The following is a 23,750-nucleotide window of genomic DNA, read 5'->3' as shown; positions in this document are numbered from 1 at the left end:
GCCAGAAGCATTAAATACCAACGAGTTATTTCTCCCCACTTAAACAGTGCTGCATTGGGGCGGGGGGGCACACAAACTTGGGGAATAAAATCCCCAGAGAACAAAAAGAAAAACAATACAAAAACCAACAGCATTGATTTCCTACCTGTTTTTTCTTTGATTTCACACAAGACATTAAAAAGCGCCGGCTTCATCCTGTGGCAGTTTAAAGCATGTTTCCTGGAGAGAAGAGAAAAGAAAAGAGGGGAGGGTGAGCTCAGGATGTCACCACGAGGAGCAACTTTCCAAATTCACACTGGCTGGCGTAGGGAGGGCAGGTTTGAGCCCCCAGTGCTGCAAACAGCCACCCAGCCAAGGCAGGGGAGGTGAATGTCACCAGTTTGGGAATGAAAAGTGCTCCACGGCCGGCGCGATACTCCACGGCAGAACCAGCAGCTTTTGGGAGCCAAGCTCGGACCAAATGTTCAATGCACTGGGCTCTCCCTGTCCTCCACCTCCAATATCACACCAGGCCATGTGCTTTATTTGTGAGGCAGAGGGGAAATAAACTCCTCCTTGCCCCAGTGCTGGAAACATCCCCTGCTTAGAGCTGTCAATTCAGGGAATTTCAGCGCCCAACGCGGAGCACAGCAAGACACATGGAGAGAGAACCCCCATTCCTCTGCCTCCGTGCTACTTACATCCAGCTTATTTGCAGGTGTTAAAATTTAATTCTTTACAACAGGGACAGTAAACACATTAAAAAATCACAGCCGGCTGCTTCTGGGAAGGGGAGGGATTGCTATTCAACGCTGCTCCTTTTGGCTGCTGTTATTCCAGAGCTGACCGTTCTCCTGTGGGTTTTGAGGAGAGACTTTGGGGAGGGGGCGCTTTAATTGGCTGGTTTTAAAACCCACCACACGCAAAGAAACAGCGTGATTTCATTTTTTTTTTTTTTTTTTCTCTTGAGCCATGGGGTGATTTAGCCAAGGGTTCAGTTTGCACACAGGGCTGTTGCTATCCGGCGCCGGTTACGGGGAATTTCTGTTTACCAACCAAAATTACACGCGAAAGATGATGTGAACATCTGGCAAACATTCACACTACTTACCCCACCACCCACAACATGCTAAAAAGATTTATATATCTGATGAAGTCTCTCAAAGGTATATACCCTTGCAGAACCACAGTGCTCCCTTATCAGCACACCCAGATGGGCGCAGACATTTGGGTATAGGCAAATCACGAACGTACGCTGTAAGGGCCCTCTTACAAATAATGCTGGCACTTTGTATCTTCCAAAAACTTAATTTAGAAAAAAAATAACCAAGGAAGAAAAAAATAAACAAACAAAAAAAAAAGAGGCAGCAAACCAACCGTGCAATAGTAGGAGGGAAGGAGGAAATGCAAAGCCCAATGTTATTGATAAATACGGGGTGTTTGCCAGCTCAGAATTAAAAAATAATAATAATAATAATTTACAAAAAAAAAAAAGGGCACTGTGAGGAAGCAGCTGAAATAGACCAGCAAGGCAAACCCATAAAGCCTTCTCCTAGCTCTGTTCTGCTTTGGTTTTATTGATTTGATTAACTACACTAAATTATCCAGGCAGGAACACACACGATTCCTGCAACTTTCCAAAGGAAGAGCCCCTCACTGCCCCGGGTCTGGCCGGGGAGAAAGTGAATGATTTCCTCCTCCTCCTCCTCCCAGCTACACTGCCCCTGCAAGAACATAAGAAAATTAATAAGATCAACCCTACAACAAGCATTTTTGGTAAGCAGGAGCTCCAGAGAAGCTGTGGAGGCAGGGAGGATGGACGCTGAGGTTTGGGGTACTTTTATCCTTCTGCAAGTTCTTCAGCGAGTTTTGGGGCTGTGCGGTGCGTTTTTCCAGGAACAATGTATTCTAGCAATCTGCTTCAACTCGGGGCATAAATATCAGGAGGAAGGACAACACACCAAGCAGCTTTGCAGCCCAGAAGAAATATCAAGTGTAACCCAGGCAAATCAGGGCAACTTTTTTGTTCTAATTCCTTCTTTCTTTTTTTTTTTTTTTCTCCTCCCCTCCCTGAACTTTTGGTAGTGCCTTTGAAGGTGCGCATTAGGTTTGCGCTCTCCGAAGCTCAGGGCAATTCAGACACCGGCTCTTACAGCATTATTTTTTCCTTTTTAAATACATCTGCAATTAAGAGGGGGGAAAAAAAAAAGAAAAAAGGCAGAGCTTCTATGAGCATCTTCAAGGCGCAGAAACGCGCTGAAAAAATAACACCACTACAGGGGCCTAAGAAAGAACATTATTAGCAGCCCTAGAAGCGGGGCAGCACTTGGTGGCTTCTTACGGAGGAGCCCGGAGCGGAGCCCCAACCACGACCACCCTCCGCAGTTAAATCCCCCCACCCCAAAAAGGTTGGGAAAAGCCAGGCCCAGTTTGTGGATGGAGGCAGGGGGAGGCTGCGGGCGCGGCGACCCCTCGAAACCGCCCCGAAGTTGGGAGGTGGGAGAAAGATGGGAAATAATAAACGGGGAGGAGAGGGGGGGGGGGGGTATTCACCGGTCCCCTTTCTTTTCCCCGTGCCCCCTGGCCACATTTCCCCGCAGCAGGAGCAGCAGCACCCCCGTCCCCCGATGCTCCCGCGGCCGGGCGCGCTCCCCCCGCCGGACAACAAAGGCCGGGCCGGGGCGCGGGGGAAACTTCCCGGCACCTGCCCCCCCTCTCCCGCTCCCCGCCGCTCTCACCTGGCCTGCGCCTCGTCCAAACTCTGGTCCGTGATGGTCATGATCTGCTGTAAGATGTCTCCGATGTCCTGCTTCCTGCCTGCCTCCCCCTCCGCCCCGCCTGGTCCATCCTGCATGTGCTGGGACAGGCCCGGGTGCCCCGGCATCCCCACCCCGCTGTGCGTGTGCATCAGCCGCGGCTGGTCATCCATCGCCGGCCGCCGGCCCCGCTCCGCCGCCGCCTCCTGCCCTGGCTGCCGGGAGCGGCGCGGCTGGGCTGGCCGCCTGGCTCCTCGCTTTCTTTTCTTGCTCGCTTTCTTCTTCTTCTTTCCTCCCCCCCCTTCTTCCTCCTCCTCCTCCTCCCCAGCCTCTTCCTCTTCGCTTTTTATTTATCCTTCACGCTGGCGCCCGGCTCCGCGGCGGGGAGGAAGAGGAGGAGGAGAAAAAAATGAAAGGGGGGGGGGGGGGAAGGAGGGAAAAAAAAAAAAAGAGAGAGAAAAAAGAAAGGGGAAAAAATCCCTTTGGCTGCTGGAGGAGGAGGAGGAGGAGGAGGAGGGAGGAGGGAGGGAGGGAAGGAGGAGGGAGGGAAAGGGGGGGGTTCCGGGGAAGGGAGGGGAAACGGCGGCGACTCCAAAAGCAGGGCAGCTCAGCCCCGCGCCGGGGAGGCAGCGGGCGGGCAGGGGGCAGGGGCTGCGCCCGGGGAGGCGGCGGCGGCGGCGGCAGCGCTGGCTGCGGCGGGGCGGCCGCCCACGATGGCAGCGCCGGAGCTACCGCGGCCGGAGCGCGGCGGAGCCCCCGCGCACCGGGGGAGGGCTCCAAACTTTCCCCCACCCTGGGGCCGCGTTCGGGGCTGGCTGGGCCCCCCCTGCGCCGGGCCTGCGCGCACCGCTCCGGCCCTCGCCGCCTGCTTTTGTTCGGCTCCGGACTCCTCAAACTGGCACGGAGGAGCCCGGGGGCGGGGGGAGGAAGGGGCAGCGGCGCCGCCCGCCCCCCCGGCCCCATTGGCGGCGGCGGCGGCGGGAGGGACGGCCCGCGGGCCGCGCCGCCCCCTGCGCGCCCGCCCGTCAATCTCCGGGTTCAGAGGTGGGACGGGGCCGCGCCCCGCCCGCGCCTTAAAGCGACCGAGCCCGGCCGAGCGCGGCGCCGCAGGGGGAAGGGGCGGCCCGGGCCGGGGATGCGGGGCCCCCCGCCGGCCCTCAGCCCCCGCCCGGGCCCCGGCCCGCGCTCCCCGCCCCTCCGAGCGCTGCCTCAGCCTTTCCGCCTCCCCTCGGGAGCTCCGCGGCCCCACGGCTGCTGCTCCGGCTCCTCGCTGCCCCCCACCTACCCTCAGCCATTCTGCCTCCCCTCCTCTCTGCCTCTCCTTCCTTAGCTCCCCTTAGCCAGCCATCCCACCTCCCCTTAGCCTTCCTCCCCTCCTGTCGGCCTTCCCCATGCCCTCGGCCCCTTGGTGCCCGGCAGTTTCTGTGCCTCCCCACTGCCCCTCTTGCCATCCGGCTGGCTCTGACTTCCAATGCTGTCCCCAAATCTCCCAGGAACGAGCAGGGTTCCCTGGCCACTGTAGCCTCCAGGGAAATCCTTTCATCTCAGCCACCAGCGCCTTTTCATGGTGCTGTTTCTCTCTCTAAACCTTGGATTGGATGAGCCTCTGTGGTCCCTTCCAATTTAGGACTGTTTCTGTGATTGTCTCTCTTTCCCAGTGCAGAGCCTGTCCAAGCACATTACGCAGGCCCGCATGCCACATCCCACACTTGATGGCCCCTCAGCTGCCCAAACAGCACAGCAACAGCCAGCAGAGATCCCAAGGGCACCAAGACCACCATTCCAACCTACAAGTCACAGCACTCTGGCAAGGAAGGACTTCCTCAACCCCTTTCTTCATTGCCTAGCATCTGAGTCTGTCTTGTGTCTGGAAAGATCTCTGTAGGCACCATCTGATCAGCAGGCATGGCCCTAGGACTGGGCTGGCCTGCAAATTTGCATTTAAAAATGAATAAATAAAACAGTTATGGTGATTCAAGAATTTCTTGCATGGCAAATGGCTTCATCAGATTGTCCCTTTCTCAAATCCAAGGCTGCCAGCTCCAGGCACCTTGTAACACAATGGAAGATGTGTCTGGTCCCAGCTCCTGACTTCATCATCACTTGGGGAAAGGGGAAAGACCCATCAGCTTCTTTGGTGAGAAAAAAATATATAAGGCAATTGTTTTGCTTCCACTCTTCCTTTTTAATGAAACACTTTCTAGTGTTTTAAGCAAAACATGACTTTTCATTTTGAAATTTCCTTTCGAACCATTAAAATGTTTTAAAGCGGTTGAAGGCGCAGTGAGATGTTTTGATTTTTGTCGCTCTGAAATGTTTCACTCAACACGTTCTTCATGTGTCTTGATTTGCCAAATTTTTTCAAAGGTTTCTGCTTTCTCGCCCAAGACATATCTGGATGTTTCTTACTTTTCTGGAAAGGGGGAAAAAAATTTAAAAAAAAAAGGAAGAAAAAAAATATTATCATCTCCATGGCTCCACAGGAAGCAGAACTGTATCCAAGAAACGAAGAGCCAAGGGACTCCTCTGCAAAGGTCCAAACTTTCAGACACTTAGTCATCCCTCCACTTGCTTGCTCACATACCAAGTCTAGACGTTTGCTGTCTCAAACCCTGGCAGGGACTCTCCCACCCCCACAGGTCAGCCCAGGGTCTTTTGGGTTTGATTTTGAGCGGCTCCAAGGACAGGCAGTGCAGCAGAGCTGAGCATGCGCGGCGCGAAAGGGAGCACGATGACACTGACGTTGGGGACTGCAGGGTGCACTGGCCTGTTGACCCTCCTGACTCTTGTTTTGAAGATCCTTCCCTGTTTTCTGAGTCACAGTGTGATGCCTCAGCACATCAGGCTGGAGAAAGCAGGAGCCAGGAGACCCTCCAAGCTGCTCCGAGGGAAGCATCCCGGCGCAGGACCTTGGAGGATCTACGTGTCGGTGCAGAAATGGCCAGGATTGTGCCTCTGCTGTCTGCTGGAGTCTGTAAAATCCTTCCTGTCAGAGATAACTAATCCTGGGGCCTTTATAACACCTCTCCTGAAAAGCACATTTCATTCCTCTGTCTCCTCCTGCCTTCCAAGTGCATGAGATTGCAATAGGTATTACCAAAAATATTCCCCATGGGAGCCGACACTGGACTCCCTTAAAACCCAAACACCATCACCCCTCCTTCCCCAAGACACAAGTGAGCACTATGCTCTATTATCTCTACACCCACTAAATCTTTCTGAAATAAAGAATAAACATTTCCACCACACATAGTGTAAGTGTATGTGCCAAGCTGCCTCGCTTCCTCTCCTCTGTGGTTATTATAAAGTGGTTTTGTTTCAATGGCGTAGCAGATGGACAGCATCCAAGTCTGGCGTCCCCACTCCCCCCGAGTACGTCGAGCTATCTTTGGTTTATCACAGATTCCTGCAGAAAATGTTTATGGGAGCCTCTTGTTTAAAATCTTGGCCGCCTCACAGTGTAATTCCTATTATTTATTAAATGAAAATCAAGCTGTTGTTAATGCACCATTACTGTGGCAGAGTGGAGCCCTTGGAAATGAAGGCCAAACGCTCGCTCTCGTTCTCCGAGTGCGAGGGAAGCATCCCACTGTCACCATCGCTCAACACTCACGAAGCCACCGGGATGAGAAGCAATTTCCTGGCCTGGGACTCCTTAAATATTTCCTTTTTGCTGAAGAGAGGCTCCTTGGCTTTGCTGCCCCAAACCTGACCTCCCAGAGCCAGCCAGTGCACAGATCATACCTCACACTGTCAGAGGGGCTCTCCTTCAGACACCGCTTTGGCCGTGCCTTTCTTCGTTCACCATGGCCAAATAAATTTTTTTTCTCTTCTGCAATTTTCCTCTAACAGAAAATTTTCCATGGAAAACCCAAAGCCCTTTCTGTTTCCCTGAAATAGTCCCTGTAATACAGTGAGTGCCATATAGATGGTCCCCTTTATATTGAAGCGTGGCAGTGTTTACATTCCTCACTGGTTTCCAGAGGAAATTCTAAAATTTTCCTGGAAATGTCTTGTTGCTTTGAACTGATTGTTTATTTGTCAATTTAGTCATTAACCTCCTTCCTTACTCCTCTGGCTTTTGATAAGACAGAAAATGTCAAAGGGACAGGAAATAGGCTCAGAATGATTTCCCCTGGCGAAGGATCCCAGTCCCCAGCAGCAAAGGGAGTTTTCTCATCAACTTGAGCAGAGACACAGCTTCACTCCAGGTGCCAGGTTAAATCAGCCTTCAGGTTTTTGCAGGGTTTGTGTGTTACACTGTAGGGATCTCAACCTGGGGATCTTTCAAAATGAGCTAAATACCACTGATCCCAGTAAAGAGCCAGAAATATATTCCCACTCATTCCATTCCCAGCCTCACCAACCTGTGTGTCACACCAACTCTGCCATGGTCATGGTCTGTTCTATTAAGAAATACATGTCTTAATTAATACATTGCTTATTAATATTACCTATTCATGAAATTTTCATAAATAAACTGACCACAGGCAAATTTCTAAAACTACAAGATAGGGGAACGAATTCTATTCACCCAAAAACTTGTGGTGTGTAAATTGTTCGTTACTTATTCAAATACAAGTAACACAATTCCTACCACCAGAAGTTTACCAAAAAGAAAAACGTCTTTTCCCAATTGCTGACATAAACATGTAAGTGCTACCAAACATATTTACATGTTTGAAATAGATGGTATAATTACAATGAGTTATAGCCAATATTCAGACTTTCCCTGGTTTAAATACTACCTTCTGATACAGCACAGCACATCCCTTAATTGTGGTCACGTGTTCCTTCTTAGAGACTGCTGCAATTTTTTCCCACAAAAACGTCTATAATTGAAAAGAAAATGGCATTGTTTAAAATAAATTGTCTACCCTCCTGGAAATAAACAGGTGACTTCCCCCACAGAATCTCCCATTTCTGGGACTTCTATATCACAGCAAGCCATCTGCAAAATAATTTTGGACTTTTTTCCAGACCCCAAACTTGAATTTCAGCAAGAAAATGCAGTTTTTCAAGACAGAAAAAAAAACCCTCCAAGAAGGACTTTGAAAACAAGTCAGGTAAAAGCTGTCAGTGGAAATAGCAACAAAAGCAGTCATAGAGTCCTCCAATAAAAGCAGGTCCATTCCAGACTCAACAAAAAAGGTCTTTTACCCTCTTTCAACCAGTACTGATGTTCCTCAAAGGATACAAATAGCTGTTAAATTCACTTTTATCTAGAGAGTCTCACATTTGTGCAGTGCTTAAAAAAAGAGAGAAAGCCACATTAGAGGTATGAGCACATGACTGTATTCCACAGCTTCTCCATGAGCTCCCACAAGTCAAGCCTCCTAATGAGACCTCCAGACCTCTTCACCACCCGCAGGATGGGCTCTCTTTTGTGGGAAGCCTGTTTTCAGATGATTTACTGAGAAAGCTGATCCCCAGACTTCTTGTACAGACAGGGGCATGGAGAGAGAAGAGAAATTAAGGCCTTACCCCTGGGAACCACCAGCAAGAGCCAAGGTTCCCACTCCAAGGTCAATGGAATTGCCTTGAGCACGGTGTCTGTGAAAGAAATCCCTGCTGCCCCATGTGAGCTAGAGCCAACCAGAATTACTTCATTGGCATCTCAGATGCAGACTCGTGGTTTTTGGGATATATTTTCCAGCACACCATCATCTCCCTTCAAATGGTCTTTATGGAGTTCATCTGCAGTCAGAAGCTGGGTTTTCCTCTCCTGAGTTTTCCATGGATTTCCCAGCCTGTTGTTGAAGAGGCTCAGCCACAGGTTTCTGGTATTACCTTCATAAAAAGGGGGTCTGAGGCTGTTCCCAAAGGCAGTTCTCACCAGCCCTGGGCTGAGGGATAGAACCAACACCTTTGGCCTGTCTGCAGCACCACAGTTGGTGAGAAGTGTCCTCCCATGCAAGGAGCTCCTTGCTGCTCCCTGAGTCAGGGCCCTGCTACCCCATTCTCCCCTCAAGCTGGCCATCAGCACAGAGAGCTGAGCAAAGAGGCCACAGTGAGAGACACAGCTCTCCGTGGGGGTGAGCAAGCCAGCAGCTCCAATTTGCTGAAACGCTTTTCCATAAACCTCCCCCTGCCCCTGCTTGGCTTGCTCACAGACTCCCTCAGCCTCTCTCCTGGGGGTTTGACCCATTGTTCCTGCAGGCTTTCCTATTATCAGCTGTCCCATCCTTTTTGCACAACTGCTGTAGTTGGACCTTAGCCTTTCATTTCATTTTCATTTGGCTTCTTCCCCAACTTCCCATATTTGAGCATTTTGCTTATTATCAGTCAGGTCTCTCCTGTACTTTGCTCAGCTCCATTCTGCTAATTGGTTTGAGTATGGACCCAGCATTCCCTAAAGGAGAGTCACCTCCCCTCGCACACCAGCCACACATTCCACATCCTCCCAGAGGAGGAGTAGGAGCAACACCTCCTCCAAAAGGTGCTGGTGTCCTTGGACTGAACGGGCCTGAGACAGTGATCGATATAATCACTGATATATGATTGTGTCCCATATTGGTTTTTCACAGCCCAGGAAACACGTCCCCTGGCAGGCCCTGAAGGTTGTAGGACAGATAGGCTTCAAACCAGACATCCATTTTCACTATTGCTTTTATCCACAGCTTTCACTGTAATATCCCTGCACTGCACACCACCTTGGGAAGCACCCACTTTGGAATACCCAGCAGCCTAAAAGTAGGATGCTCACCTTAATTCCCGTAAATTGAAAATATTTGGATTCTAGCATGGTCAGACGACCCAAAGCTGCTTGCATCAGCCTTGTCAATGACCTTGTCTTTCCAGAACACAAGTCACCACCACTTCCCTGTGGCTCCCAGGTCATAAAGAGGTGTCAAAACCACTTGCCTCTCACTTGTGACTACGGAGCCAGTGCTGCGGAGAGAATAACCACAAATCACAGCAGCAGCTCTCCTGTCCCCAGACCCAACCCAAGTTCACCAAGGACTTTTCTTTGCTTGGTCGACTGGGCAGAAAACCTGCAAAGCTTAATTTCTTGCCATGCTTTCCCAGGAGGAAAAAATCTCACCTCGAATTGCTGTCAAGTCACATATCGTATCTCACCCCAAAAAGGCTTAGGCAGGTTAAGCCCGGAAGAAAGAGAAACTATCGAAGGCTGCTTGTTTGATAAGGACACACGTACACTGCAGCAGCACCTGGTTACTGTGGGACATGTGGAGCTGGAAGCTGGGCTGGGGGAGCAGCTTGCCCTTCCTGGGCACTGTTCTGCAGAGGGGAAGCCAGAAAGGGACAGGTTGTCACTGCCTCTGGGGCTGAGCAAAGCCTGCAGAGCAAACACTGTTCACATCTTGCAGTGAGCCCAAAGCCACACTCACCTTCCAGGAGGGGCACAGCTGCCCCATCAGCTCTGCTGGGCAGGGAAAGCCTCAGCCCTGAGATTGGAAAGGCAAATTCACGGGGATTGTGGCTTTGGAAGGAGGTCCTGTTGAAGCAAAGGAGGTGAAGCTGTTGGACACTGCTCTGGAATGAGCCCTCAGCCTCCCACACTGCCCTATTTAGCTGCAGCTTCAGCCTCAATTCAGCAAGCACAAAAGTCAAGGTGTCCAAGGGATGGGGACAGAGGGCTGGAAAAACATTGTGGTTCTGGGAATGGGGGAGACAAAAGGACATATATCAATCAAAAAGCTACTGGCAGCTCTAACATGCTGCTTTCCCCCAGTCTCATACTGGGGAAGGTCCTCAAAGGATGTAAATTAATAAATCTCGTTTGAAGCAGCACCAGTTTAACTCACAGTAAAGACCTGGCTTTCTAATTTTTAGAAGTCCCAATTTAACTCACAGAAGACCTGGCTTTCAAGGTCCAGGCTGGGAAGATCCCACTTGGCTCACACTGCCCTGGCCTCAAATAGAAGAGCTGAAACAACTCCTTTGTTCCAGGCTGTCCAGCTAAGTGTTCTTTCCCTGGTTGGATAGTCTGGATCTGGAGCAATATATTAATCAGGACAGAGAGAAGACAGTGACAGAGTCCAAGGATGAGCAGAGGGGAGAAGAGTCATCCCAGGTCCCCACTGTTTCCATGGAAGAGGCAGTACCAGGCTTCCAGGAGCTGGATGGGAATGGGGTGGGAGGAGAGAAATGGGAAAGTGTGCTGGGAGATGCCACCTGCCATGAGAGAGGCAAAGGCCATCAGTCCCTGTCACACCTGTGACCTGTGGCCATCCCAAAGGTGAGCAGCAGATCCAAAAGCAGCAAAGGGCTCTCACTATGGGACACAACACAAGCTCACACCGCTGCTCTTAAGGTGAAGAAAAAAAGGGAAGTTTAATTTCTGACCTTAACATTTATAGTTTTCCAAAAGTGATAGTGGGTTGGAGGGTGACAGTGCCACCTCTCCAATGACATTGGAAAACCAACAGTCCATCAAATTTCTCTTCCTCTATAAAAGAATGCAAAACAGTGAGTTATTTACAGAAAGCGTGTGAGAAAGTTCATTGCAAGAATGGCTTAGAAAATTTTAAACAATCAAGGCGACAAAGGGCCACGTGCTCCCCCCAAGTGTCCTGTACTTTCTCCCCAGGCATGCAGGGCAGTGTTTGGCATGTTAAACCCCTCCTAGGCCAGGCCTTTTACTGCCTCTGCAGCAAATCCCTGAGCTCTGCTGAATTCCAGCTAACCCCATCTCCCCAGCCTGCTCAGTGCTTGGGGCTGGGAATACCAACTGTCCCACCAAGAAATGCTCTCAGCATCCAGCCCTTTCTATTCCCACCTCTTCCTCCCCTCCAGCTGAGGCACAGCCAGGCTGAGAAGAGCCACACTCCCCACATGAGCATCAAGTGTAAAGCAGTGAGAGCAGCTCCTAGGGCTTGGGCTGGAGAGTGGGGAAATGCCAGGCACGTCTCCTGACACCTCAGCAGCCTGCCAGTCTTGTGACCTGAAATCAAGGCTGTCAGGGAGTGCTCAAAGCTAATAGCAGTGGTTATTTGCATTCAAGCTAAGGGGCTGGCTGGGAAGCTTTAGGCAGCCTCTGTTGCAGATAACAAGAAAGGGAACTCCTTGCACACACGCCCTGGACACATCTGGCCAGCTGCTGCTCCTGGGCAATGCCATGTGGGAAGTCAGGGAGCAAAGGCAGAGCTCTGTGAGAGAAAGGAGGCTGCACAAAACACGTGCATCAAAGGTAAATATTATGATTTCCAACCAGAGGTGGCCCTCAAAACAAGAAATCAGTGAATCTAGTCCTCAGATGATATAGAACTGGCTGGATCCTTCAAAGGGATGGAAGAATGGTGTTGGCTTTGTGTTACCATTGCAGCAGAAAAGAGCTGTATTGGGACACAGGAGTCCTTTCATGACGGACTAAAGCAAAAAAAGAAATAAAATTTCTGACTCTTCCCATTAGACAAGTGCTTCTGCAGGAGCATCTCTTCCCACCTGCTCAAACACCTTTCCTGTGGCCAAGGGGTGGTGACAGTGTTTGTTGCACACACGAATTTTCCCCCCCCCAGGCTCTGCCCAGCCCTTTTCAGGCAGTGCTTCCCGGGCTGTATCAAGTGCAAAGTGAAATCACCTGAAGAGTGTCGCTTTAAAAGCCACGGAAGTGCAGAGAGCAGCACCAGCAGCAGTCAATAGCAATTTCCACCGCAGGGTCGATACCATCTGATGGCTGTGTAGCTGTAAAGATTGTTTCACACACATATCAGGAGGTGGGCAGGGGCAGGAAAAGTGGAATTGGTTTTAATGATTGCAGGATTCAAAGTACCCCTGGCTCCTTCTGCCTCTCCTTCCACGAGAAATACACGCACAAAGAGTCAGAAATCAAATTTCCAGCCCTGTCAGTTCCTATCACACCAGCTCCCCAGCTTGGACTCCTTCCCAGTTTGCCAGGGAAGCTTCTTCTAATCCATTGAGGAGAGCATTTCTGGGAGAAGGAGCTGCAGCCTGTGCCCAAACTTCCCTGCAGCCTCAGGTCATTAGCTCCACTGCTCTGGACACCGAGCTACAGCAGAAGCTCAGCACTCAGGTTCAGACCCAAAGGGTTTCCAGATGAGGGTAATTTGCAATATTTTACCTCCCCAGACAAGACCAGTATCTCATTTTGTTAGATGCTGGGTGGGCAGGGAATATTAGGCAAGCACAAACAACTAAACACAACAAAGAGGGAGGGTACCCGTTTTTGCAGAGAAAATGTGTGAATGGCTCTAGCCTAAAAATAATAGCCCATTGTGTTTCTGCTGCCTCATAAAGTGATTTCCAGCCGCTGACTCCGGGGGCAACACATGAACGAGCGTGTCTTGGTCAGTGTTAGGAGCATTGCTGTGGGAGGAAGGAGGGTGGTTCCATGGCCTGGGGTTCCTCAGCTCTTTTAAATGTGCTCAAACACCAGTCGCTGCTTCTGTTTGCCCTGCACTGTCTGTCTGTCTGTCTCCTGCCTGAGGCGCGGACTCCTCCTTGCAGGGTTGGCGCTCTGATCTCTGCTTGGAAAACCTCTCAAACGCTTCTGCAGCAAATGAAAGTCAAGGCTGTGTTTGTTTTACAGAAAATAATGAACACAAGTTTGATTATTTGTGTCCTAATTCATTAATTCACCGGCCTCTAAACACAGATTTCTCACTTGCCATCACATAAATATGGGAGATAATTTTCCAAGGAGCTAAGGCCCTTGTGTGGAACATATGGACACATATCCTTCCCTCTTTTTTTTCAGGACTAAGACATCAAAAAACCTTATTTACTGCAGCTTTTTATTTCATTCAGTAACAATCAAGTATTTCAGGGCCTGACCACCACCTTGATTCTTTTATGGAAGGGATAACACATAAAATCTACAGGGGGTTGGAGAATGCTCCCAAACTCTCAGTCTCCAGAGTCCTTTTAGAAGCAGAAAAGACAGATAATGGTATCCAAATCTTGAAGTTTAGAAATGGTGGATGAAGTAGATCTTCACTGCAAGGGATGGAGAAATTTAAGAGGGCCAGGCTGCAGTTAGGAGGACTTGCTTTAAATCAACCAAAAACCAGCTTGGTTCAGCCACCAAAGCTACTATTGCTCTGGATCCAGCTTCACAAATTTCTTTCCTTTGAAGAAATATAAAGAGAAGAATGAATTTAGGGGGAAGACATAATTTCAATATTTTTAGACAAGACATCATGCTGTTTCAGTGTGAAACATTCCTGGTTTGTACCAGGAGACATGGGGAGGGTGCCAAACACGGTGGAGGACAGAGCAAGCTGAATCCATGGGATTACTGAAGCACATTAACTCAGCTGAGAGAGGCTGACACAGTGCAGAGCACCTCTGACCCTCGAAGGAAGCCAGAAAATAAACTCCATCTCCTCTCTCCATGAGCACAACACTGATGCTGAGGCCACTTGTGCCTTTCAGCCTGCCCAGCAACACAGAAGAACCTGCAGATGATGAAGGTTGGAAATTCAGAGCTGTCAAGGCCATATAGGCCACCCACATTAACTAAACCTACCCTGGGTACTGTGCAGGTAGAAGAGCTGTGGGAATTTCAGGTCAGTGTTTGCCTTGCCTGCAGGAACCACCCAGGATAGAAGGAGACAGCCCTGAGCCCCATGGTGTCTTCTCAGCAAGTTTGCATCTTTGCAAATCAGTCACCAAGCCAGCATCTACTCCCTCTTCTGCTCACAATAAACAAAAACAACACAGAACTCCTTGATGCCTTTAAAAAAAATTCCCCAAATTATTATTATTATTTCTGTTTGCCTTTTAGGTTGCGTTTTCAGGTTTCTGGAAAAATAAAAAAGACAAAAAGAAAGAAAAAGATAAAAAAGGAAGGTCCTTGTAATGGTGCAAGTCCAGAGGCTGGGACTTTAAATAAAATCCCACGCACTGGGAGATGCTCAAGGCAGTGGCAAGCACAGCTTCTGCTCTGCCTGTGCTCAACCCTGCAAAAGACTGAAAGGGCTCTGTCTGCTCAGCAGTCAAAGAAAATCTTCGTCGTGACTTGATCCCAGATACCCACAGAGTGAAAATAGCTGAGATTGACATGTTCGTTAGGCTCACAGGTAAAAGGCACAGTAAGCAGCAAAACCCAAAATAAATAGTGAGACTTGACAACTCCAAGCGAGGGAACCTTGCATGGGAAATAAAAGACAATTTTGAGCAGGGAGGATAGTTAATCAGGGGCTCCAGTTACCAAGGGAAATGGCAAATTCATCATCAGTCAGAGGTCGTGCATGGGGACTGGATGTCTTCCAAAAAGCACCGCTCTGTTGGAGGAACAAGTTTTTGTGTTCAGGAGCATCCCTGAGAAGAGAATGCCACCCTGCATCCCATCCTCCGTGGGTGGCTGCCGGAGCTGCCAGGCGGGCAGGGGAGGTGCTGCGCTCACAGCCCGGCCTCTCCCCCAGCCTGGCTCCTCCAGGCTCCCCTGTTGGGGCAGATGAAGCAGGAAAGCCTTGTAAATATGATTGTCTGGCAAAAGATTTTGAGAATATAGGAACTATAAGTGAGATTAAAATGAAAGCAAGCTTTGAGATGCCTCAGTTACTGAACAACTGGAAAACAATGGTGTGGCCAGCTGAAGGTAATCCCCTTCTGATGGAACAACACCCTCTGCTTGCAGACAGGCCCAAGGGTCAGAGCAGACCCTGCAGCTTGGCAGAAGGGGCCCAAAGAGGAGTTTTTAGGGTTTAAAATGTAACCCAGTGTGGTAATGTAGTGATTCTTATAGGCTGTATGGAAATGCTATAGGATTTGTATATTGTATTGGTTAGTGAGAATCAGAATATTCAACAAAGAAGATGATTTATGGTATTGTAACGGGATCCTCGCTGTCTCAGCTTTAACTCTTACCCTTACCTCTTGTCTCTTAGCTCTTGCCTTTTACGCTCTTACCCCTTTTACTCTCTCACTCTCTCATCCTCTCTCTCCCTCTCTTCTCTGGGGCCTGCTCTGAGCTGTGGCTGCAGCTCCCAGCAGGGCCCTGCACCCAGGCCCTTTGGAATAAACCACAAGTTCCTGACCTGGCTGCAGAGATCTCTGCTCTCCATCTGTCCCAATCGTGCAAGCCCCATTGCTCCTACACTCCCCCAGGTTGGTTTGGGGGCCCAGCCCAGCCCTGGAACCCTGCAGTGACCATGGCCCTTCTCCAGACACGGTGCCTGGGCCAGGCTCCGAGTCACGGCCTTGGTCACGCTTGGTCACAGCGTGGTGCTGCTGGCCACCGTGGCAAGCTGTGCTGGCCACCCTGCTCCAGGGCACTGCCTGCCCATCCCAGCCAGCCAGCAGGAAAATTATCTCTTTCTCCACTCCCTTTTGTCCCTGCATCTCCTCCTTTCCTGTAGCTGCCATGCAAACCCCAGCCCAAAATACACACTCTGGCTTCCATTTACCCTTTCAGGCAGTCTCCTTGATGGCCAAGGTGCTGATTTGAACTGACCTCTCTCTCAATGCCTGTGACTGTGTTCACAGGGGTTCTTGGATGAGGGAAGAGATGAGGGTCTGACTCCATGTTTCAGAAGGCTGATTCATTATTTTATAATATATATTACATTAAAACTATACTAAAAAAAAGAAGAAAAAGTTTCATCAGAAGGCTAGCTAAGAATAGAAGAGAAAAGAATGATAACAAAATCTTCTGTCTGGGACAGAGAGTCTGAACCATCTGACTGTGATTGGCCATTAATTATAAACAACCCTATGAGACCAATCACAGATCCACCTGTTGCATTCCACAGCAGCAGATAATCAATGTTTACATTTTGTTCCTGAAGCCACTCAGCTTCTCAGGAGGAAAAATCCTAAGGAAAGGATTTTCCATAAAAGATGTCTGCGACAAATGCCACCTCACCACCAGCTTGGCTCCCCATCCCTCTTTGGAAACAGACACAAAAATCCAAGGGCAAAGCAAAATGGCCTTGGCATCCCTGACGTGCTCCTGCACACTTTTGATATCCCAACCATCACACAGGAGAAAAGCAAAATGCTTCGGTCTCTGACTTCCAGCTTTGACTGAAGACAGCAACATGCCACTTAGTACATCCCAGCAGCACAGCCCCTGCTTGGAGGAGACTCCCCACATCCCAAAGGGCAGAGGTGTGCTCTCTCCCCTCCTTCTGCACCAGTCAATATGGCCAATTTAAAGAGGTTTCTGCAGAAAGCAGGTGCCTGCAACTCATGCTGCTTCCATGACCCTTGTAAATCCAGTCTCTTGAGTGAATGGCTTGTTTGGAGAGAGCCCTCAGTTTGTTTGTCTGGGCTCTAGTGATAATAGCTCTAATTTATCTCTGAGCTGGGCAGGCATGTCTAATGTGTTTGAGTATTTAGAAGCATTACAGAGGTTTCATTTGGTCAATTGTTTCTTGAAATCCTTTCCCACACACAGAACAGCCATGCAAAGGTGGAACTGCTCCACTGTGGGCAACCAGGGCAGCCACAGGCTGTGCTGCCAGTCTGGAAAGAGCACCCATGCTGGGGCAGCTGCAGCCAGGGCAGAGGAGAACAGGAAATTATGGAATATCCTGCATTGGAAGGACCCACAAGGATCACTGGACCATCCCCAAAGCATTGTCCAAATGGTTTTTGAGCTCTGTCAGGCTTGGTGCTGTGACCACTTCCCTGCAGTGGGAAATACACACAGCTGACCAACACATTGTACCTAACCTTAAATTAGGTGTCCTCTGCCCACGGAGGTGGTGGAGTCACCCTCCCTGGATGTGTTTATAAAAAGACTGGATGTGGCACACAGTGCCATGGTTTAGCTGATGAGGAGGTGTTAGTCATAGGTTGGACTTGGTGATCTCAAAAGGTCTTTTCCAACTTAGTTCATTCTAGGGGGAAAAAAAAATTAACTGCCGCAGACATCTTTTCATGAAAAATCCTTTCCTTAGGATTTTTTCCTCCTGAGAAGCTGAGAGGCCTCAGTAACAAAATGTAAACATTGGTTATCTGCTGCTGTGGAATGCAACAGGTGGATCTGTGATTGGTCTCATGTGGTTGTTTCTAATTAATGGCCAATCACAGTCAGCTAGCTTAGACTCTGTCCAAGACAGAAGCTTTTGTTTTTATTCTTTTCTATTCTATTCTCAGCTAGCCTTCTGATGAAATCCTTTCTTCTATTCTTTTATATATTATAGCTTTAATGTAATATATATCATAAAATAATAATTCAAGCCTTCTGAAACATGGAGTCAACATTCTCATCTCTTCCCTGGTCCAAGAACCCCTGCGAACACTGTCACAATTAACTGTGCTCCAAAGTCCACTCCGAAGCCATAACCAGACACTGAACCAGCTGAAGACCCCTAAAGCTGCAGGGGTTCAGCTGAGCCAGTGCTGGGGAACAGTGGCACCAGGTCACAGGTGGAGCAGGCAATGCAAGCACGGAGCTGCAGCTCAGGATTTGGGGGCTGACCATCACCCGCACATCACCTGCGCCGTGCCGGCCGCCTGCGCGTGCTGCGGCCTGTGACAAATGCACCGTCACGTGCCTCGCCTTAAATCACTTTCCTGGAGGTTTCAGCAATTCTCTTCGTGCCATTTCAGCTAATTTTAGCTGCCAGCCGAGAGGCAGCCACTGAGGTTCAGCTGACTGGTGGCGATTTCTCAGGTCACCCTGTTGGGGTGGGGATGTGCTATTCACATGCCCTCTGAGCAGAGAGAAGCTGTGAGAGGAACAGAGAAAAGAATGATCAGAACAATTCTTACCTCATTTGCTGCTCCTGCGTTTGTGAACATGTGGAATGTGTTGGAAGATTTTTACCTGAAGGGATTGCTTGATAGAATTCTGGTGATTTTGATTCATTGACCAGTTGTATCCATGGATGTGTGTTGGGAGTGTCAGCAGACGGCCACGAGTTTTTCAGAGGTTAGTTAGAAGTAAGTATGATGTAGTATAGAAATAGTAGTATAATGTAATATAATGTAGTTTTAATAAAGCTTAAATAAGTTTTAATAAAGTGTTCAGCATTCCAAAGCCTTGGAGTCAGATGCCAATCATTTCCTGCCTCAGGGGTCCTGATTTTACTCACTCTACACTCTCTGAGCGCATTGAGAACAAGACCTGTGACCTCAGAGCAATCTAAGGGAGCATTAGCACCAGCAAACCCACCAGAGCCACCACACCTGTGACCTCAGAGCAGTCTAAGGGGGCATTAGCACCAGCAAACCCACGTTGCTCCCTGTGCCTGTCCTCCACTGAGATGCACCCAGTGCCCAGGTGGAGCGTGTCGGGCATGGCACAGCCAGGAGGAAATGATGCTGCAGCTCCCTGGCTGCGAGCAGGAGCTAATTTATAGAGGCCAAATGTAATTACTTACCCTGGCATGCAGCCAGGACACCAAGGTTAACACCTTTGCTCTCCAGAGAATGCCAGGGGAACGTCAGAGGGATGATGCCAAGTCGTTTTATACGCCTCGACTTCAGGTGCTGCAAACATTGGGAATAAATTCTTTATTCTTTTAAGATTTAGCAAGAGCCAGTCAGGAGGAAAAGAGTTGTCACTGAATTTTTTAAAAAAGCAAAATAAGAGAAAGGATTTGCTTTCTTCTTGGCTGTTTGGGTTCATTAACTTCAGCTTTACTGTGCGGCACCAGGGACCCAAGTACAGCGGTCCTGCAGAAAAGCGAGGACTTGCAGATGCCTCCTTTGGTTGCTTTGGAAAGTTTTGAGACTCTCTTGGCTTTGCTGGAGAAATCTTGCAAGGCCTTGAAATTTATCTCCTCATCTCTGTCCCTGTGACGGCCTTGGCAGTGTCTGAGCTGTCAAGTCCTGGAGCAAGAGCTGGCACAGACCCCACGTCTGTGCCATGTTAACCAGAGCAAGTGCTGGGCTCCACAGGCCCCTCTGGTGCTGGCAAAAGTTTGCCATGGCTCTATTTTTTAATTTATTTATATTTTTTTTACATGGGTTTAAAGCCAATTGAAACAGCCCTTGTTAAAAATAAAAGCCACCAAATTTAGCCTTCCTTCCCTCTTCCCCCGCCACCTCCCATTTCCTGGAGCGTTTGCAACAGGCAGCTGGCTGGGAGGTTTTTCCCCAGGGGTTTTGTCTGTTATTTATAAAGCTCTGGTGAAAAAAAAAGCAAAAGAAAGAGAAAGGAAAAAAAAAAAATCAACTTCCAGGTGACCTCTTTTCTTCTGCAGCAGCTCTGCTCCCCTGCAGCATCGCAGCAGCCACGGCTTCAGGGAGCACATCCAGCATCCTTCGGGGTCAATGCAATCCTGCCCTCTGCCTTCCCTGAAGGTTCTCTCCAGCCCCCTCTCTGTCCTTCAGGGACATAGCAACCAAGGATATAATTCCCTTCGTTTAAGCTTTACCAGTTCAGCAAAAAATATCCCAAGTCCCCACCTCTTACTGGCAGTTGTACTGGGAACTTACTGGTTTGGAGGACTTGTCACAGAAACAGAGAATTATTTGGGTTGGAAGGAACTTTAAAGATCATCTCATTCCAGTCCCTCTTGCTGTGGATAGGGACACCTGGACCAGGTGTCTCAAAGCTCTGTCCACACACATCCACATATTTTTCCACATATTTATCTATATGTACATGTATGTGTGCACTATGGCATGCATACAATGCACATTGAGATAAATAATATTTAGAGAGAAAACATTTCATTTCAGAAGTCGCTGTCTGACAACAAGTTAATTATCTATCATATCATCTCTCAAACCCAAACATTTTGAAAGCTAGGAAATAACTAATTAAGATCATCATAAATCTTGCTCTGTCTCACAAGCCCATTTTCCTAAGAAATAGGAAGAAATACATATTTCATCACAATGCAACATCCGTAACTCTGACCTATAAGATATTAATGACTAGTCCACGTGGTTTCTCTATCTAAACACTTTCTTGCAGAGGTTACTCTAAGGAGGCATAGGATAATTATTTGGTAACTCTGTCCTGCCAACCTAACAGAGATGGTTAGGAGGGAAAAAAAAATCACAATATTAGAATTTTCTTGCCTGACATGAGCCACATAACTTCCTTGGGTCCACTTTGCTCTGAAGCAGGAGAAATCTTAAGAGAGACATAACTCACTGCTCCCAGTTAAAGCTTTGCTCCCTCTTCCACACAACTGCTCCCAGCAAGCTCCTTACACCCAGGTCTCCACTCACACCTGAGGCTTTCTGTGGATGCTGTTTGGCCACAGCTTTGGAGAACAGCTGGTCGTTCCTAAAACACAACCTCAGACTGATCCTGGAGAGAAAAATGAAGCTCACTAGAGAAGATGCGCAAATTTAGGGCAGAGCTGCAATACTATTAATGCACTCAGCACAACTGAAGAGCTTAAGGGCTTGAACATGGAGGAAATGTAATTTTATTTTTTTTTTTTTTAGTTAGATTGTGAAACCCAGGTGGGACAGCCACTCAAACAAGGCTTTGAACCTGGAGCAATGTTTGATAGGAAAAGTGTGTTCACACATCATCAGGACTACAAAGGGAAAAATGAGGCGGGGGAGAGATCAGCAGAGGAAGACACATCTGAAATCAAGAAATACAGGAACAAAATGAAAGTTGGCAGGGCTCAGGCACAGTTAGACCTTGAAGGGGAGACAGAAACACAGCAAAAAGGGGTTTTATCATGAAAGGAGAAAAAGAGAAAGTATGGCTCCTCTGCACCCACAGTGGAGGTCTGTGTTAAAGTAGTTTGGACATGGAAGAAAGAATAAATCAATGTTTGGTGGCTGGCGAGGGCAAAGACAAGGGCAAAATGAGGGCCAAATGTAGAAATAGCAACAATCCTCACCCATGTGGTGGTCCAGGGCAGATATTCCTCACATTTGAGAGCCAGCAGCCAAGTCACCCTCTGTGATCACAGGGATCAGCTGTAGCACCTTCACTCAGCTCTGCAGGTTTAAAGCTGAGATCACAAGAGTCTCAGAGCTCACTGCGTGGAAAACGAGCCAAAACACGACATTGTTCTTGCAAATTTGTGTCTCAGTAGGCAAATCCCCAAACAGGATAAAGGAGGAGGATCAGACTTGAGCTAATGGTACCCCATGGGACACATCCTGTTGGAGTGGGAGGCTGGGGAGCACAGGAAACAGACAGAGGCAGAGGAAGGTTAAGCTGAAAGATTCAGAAGTCCTGCAGAACCCTGTCCTTGCTTTGGACACAAAAGCTACCTCCATCCAGCCCAGCAGCTGCCAAGCACCCATCCACTTCCCCATCCATGAGCCAGGGAAGATCCAGGAGCTGGAACTGCTGGCCTGGGGCAGAGGGGGCTTTGATGCACTCCAGGATGGGTGTTTAAACATAACATAGAGGCTCTTCCACTGAGGGAATGGTCCCTGGTATTGTGAAGGGCATGTGCAAGCAAATCCAAGCTAAAGGAAAGAAAGGCCCTCTTTATACTGGAATTAACATGTCTAGACAGACCCTTTCCAGTGTAACTGGACCTACATCCCCTGATCATGATAGACCTGATAAAACTTCCCAGGTAGACAGGGACTACGGAATACTTTTGGCAGAAACTGCAGCAGGAGCCATTTCAAAAGCCTTTAATCCCGAGAATTACTAATGCTCCGTAATGAAGTCTGCATTATGGCTGTTCATTACATGGACCCTGAACACTCCGAAGCAGGGAGGATTTTCTTTGGCACCACGGCAGGAATCCAAGGCTGGCCCTCAGCGTGAGGTCATATCTCCCTCTAGCTGCTGGTGCCAGGGACTCTGCAGCCTCTGAGCACCCAGAGCCTGCACAAACCCCGACCTGTCCTGCGGGCTGGCGCTTCCAGGGATGCGCACCTTGGGGTCCCTTCCTGCAGGCTGCAGTGCTCCTCCACTGAGTGCAAAAGGGCTCACCCTTTGGGGAGAGCATATTGCAAAAGGGATGTGGAGAGGCCAAGAGTGAAAGCCACAAAGTCAGTGGCTTCTCCAAAATCAGCCAGTGTACACTGGGTCAAGGTAGTGTGCAGAGCCCAGGACCCTCTGCAGGGGACACATCCTGCACCAAGATGCTTATGGCTTTTCACAGAATGGTTTGGATTGGAAGGGGTCTTAAATATCATCTTGTTCCAAGATCATGCTATGGGGAGGGACACCTTCCACTACCCCATTTAACCGGGCTTTCAACACTTGCAGGGATGGGTCATCCACAGCTCCTCTGGGCTGTGGCGGTGTTCACAGGGGTTCTTGGACTGGGGAAGAGACAAAAATGCTGACTTTATGTTTCAGAAGGCTTGATTTATTATTTTATGATATATATTACATTAAAACTATACAAAAAGAATAGAAGAAAATGTTTCATCAGAAGGCTAGCTAAGAATAGAAAAGAAAGAACAATAACAAAGCTTCTGTCTTGGACAGAAAGTCCGAGCCAGCTGACTGTGATTGGCCATTGATTACAAACAAACCAACATGAACCAGCCACAGATCCACCTGTTGCATTCCACAGCAACAGATAACCATTGTTTAAATTTTGTTCTTGAAGCTTCTCAGCTTCCCAGGAGGAAAAATCCTAAATAAAAGATTTTTCATGAAAAGATGTCTGGGACACTGGGCAACCTGTTCCAGTGCTGCATCATCCTCAGAATAAAGAATTTATTCCCACAATCCAATCCAACCCTGATCTCTGTCAGTTTGAAGCCATCACCACTTGTCCTATCAATTACAGCCCCTTCCCAAAAGTCCCTCCAGTTCTTTTTCCAGGCCCCCTTCAGGTACTGAAATCTGGTGGTAGTGACTCCTCCTAGCAAGTGCCAACCAGATGATCAACAAAAACACACCAAAAAAACAACAAAGAAAAAAGCTTCCCTTGTCTGCAATTTATTTTCTTTGAATACATCTGGATGTGTAAGTCCTCTAGAAGCGTGAACAAGCTGGGAGGAGCAAGAAACAGAGAGCAGCAGGAAAAAGCCAACATTTCAACAGCAAGAAAGGATCCAGCTCAAGCACTCACAACTCATGACACTCTAAAAAAATGCTCCTTTATCAGCTCTTCACAGCACAAACACGATTTCCAGCTCCAATCGCTTTTCTAAGCCAAACCCACCGGAGAACTAAATTGAGAGTTTATCAGCTCACCCTGGGGCTCCTTATCATCCCTCTGGTTGGGCTGTTGGTGC

General features: G+C 48.7%; 1 protein-coding gene across 2 annotated transcripts in view; it reads right to left on the bottom strand.

Moving 5' to 3' along the window:
• PBX1 (PBX homeobox 1) overlaps positions 1–3,172 on the bottom strand; it is a 131,858-nt gene extending 128,686 nt beyond the window's left edge. For both annotated transcript variants that reach the window (XM_074546425.1, XM_074546426.1), the window contains exons 1-2: positions 2,718–3,172; positions 146–219 (exon numbers count right to left, since the gene is read on the bottom strand). In XM_074546425.1, the coding sequence (XP_074402526.1) occupies positions 146–219; positions 2,718–2,908 (265 nt within the window). In that variant the 5' untranslated portion in view covers positions 2,909–3,172. The remainder of the gene's footprint in view (positions 1–145; positions 220–2,717) is intronic.
• Positions 3,173–23,750: the final 20,578 nt, after the last annotated feature.

The sequence above is a fragment of the Zonotrichia albicollis genome, chromosome 8 (assembly GCF_047830755.1).
Source record: "Zonotrichia albicollis isolate bZonAlb1 chromosome 8, bZonAlb1.hap1, whole genome shotgun sequence".
Classification (NCBI taxonomy): domain Eukaryota; kingdom Metazoa; phylum Chordata; class Aves; order Passeriformes; family Passerellidae; genus Zonotrichia; species Zonotrichia albicollis.
Note: the sequence above shows the minus strand (reverse complement) of the source record. Positions and strands in the feature narration are given on the sequence as shown.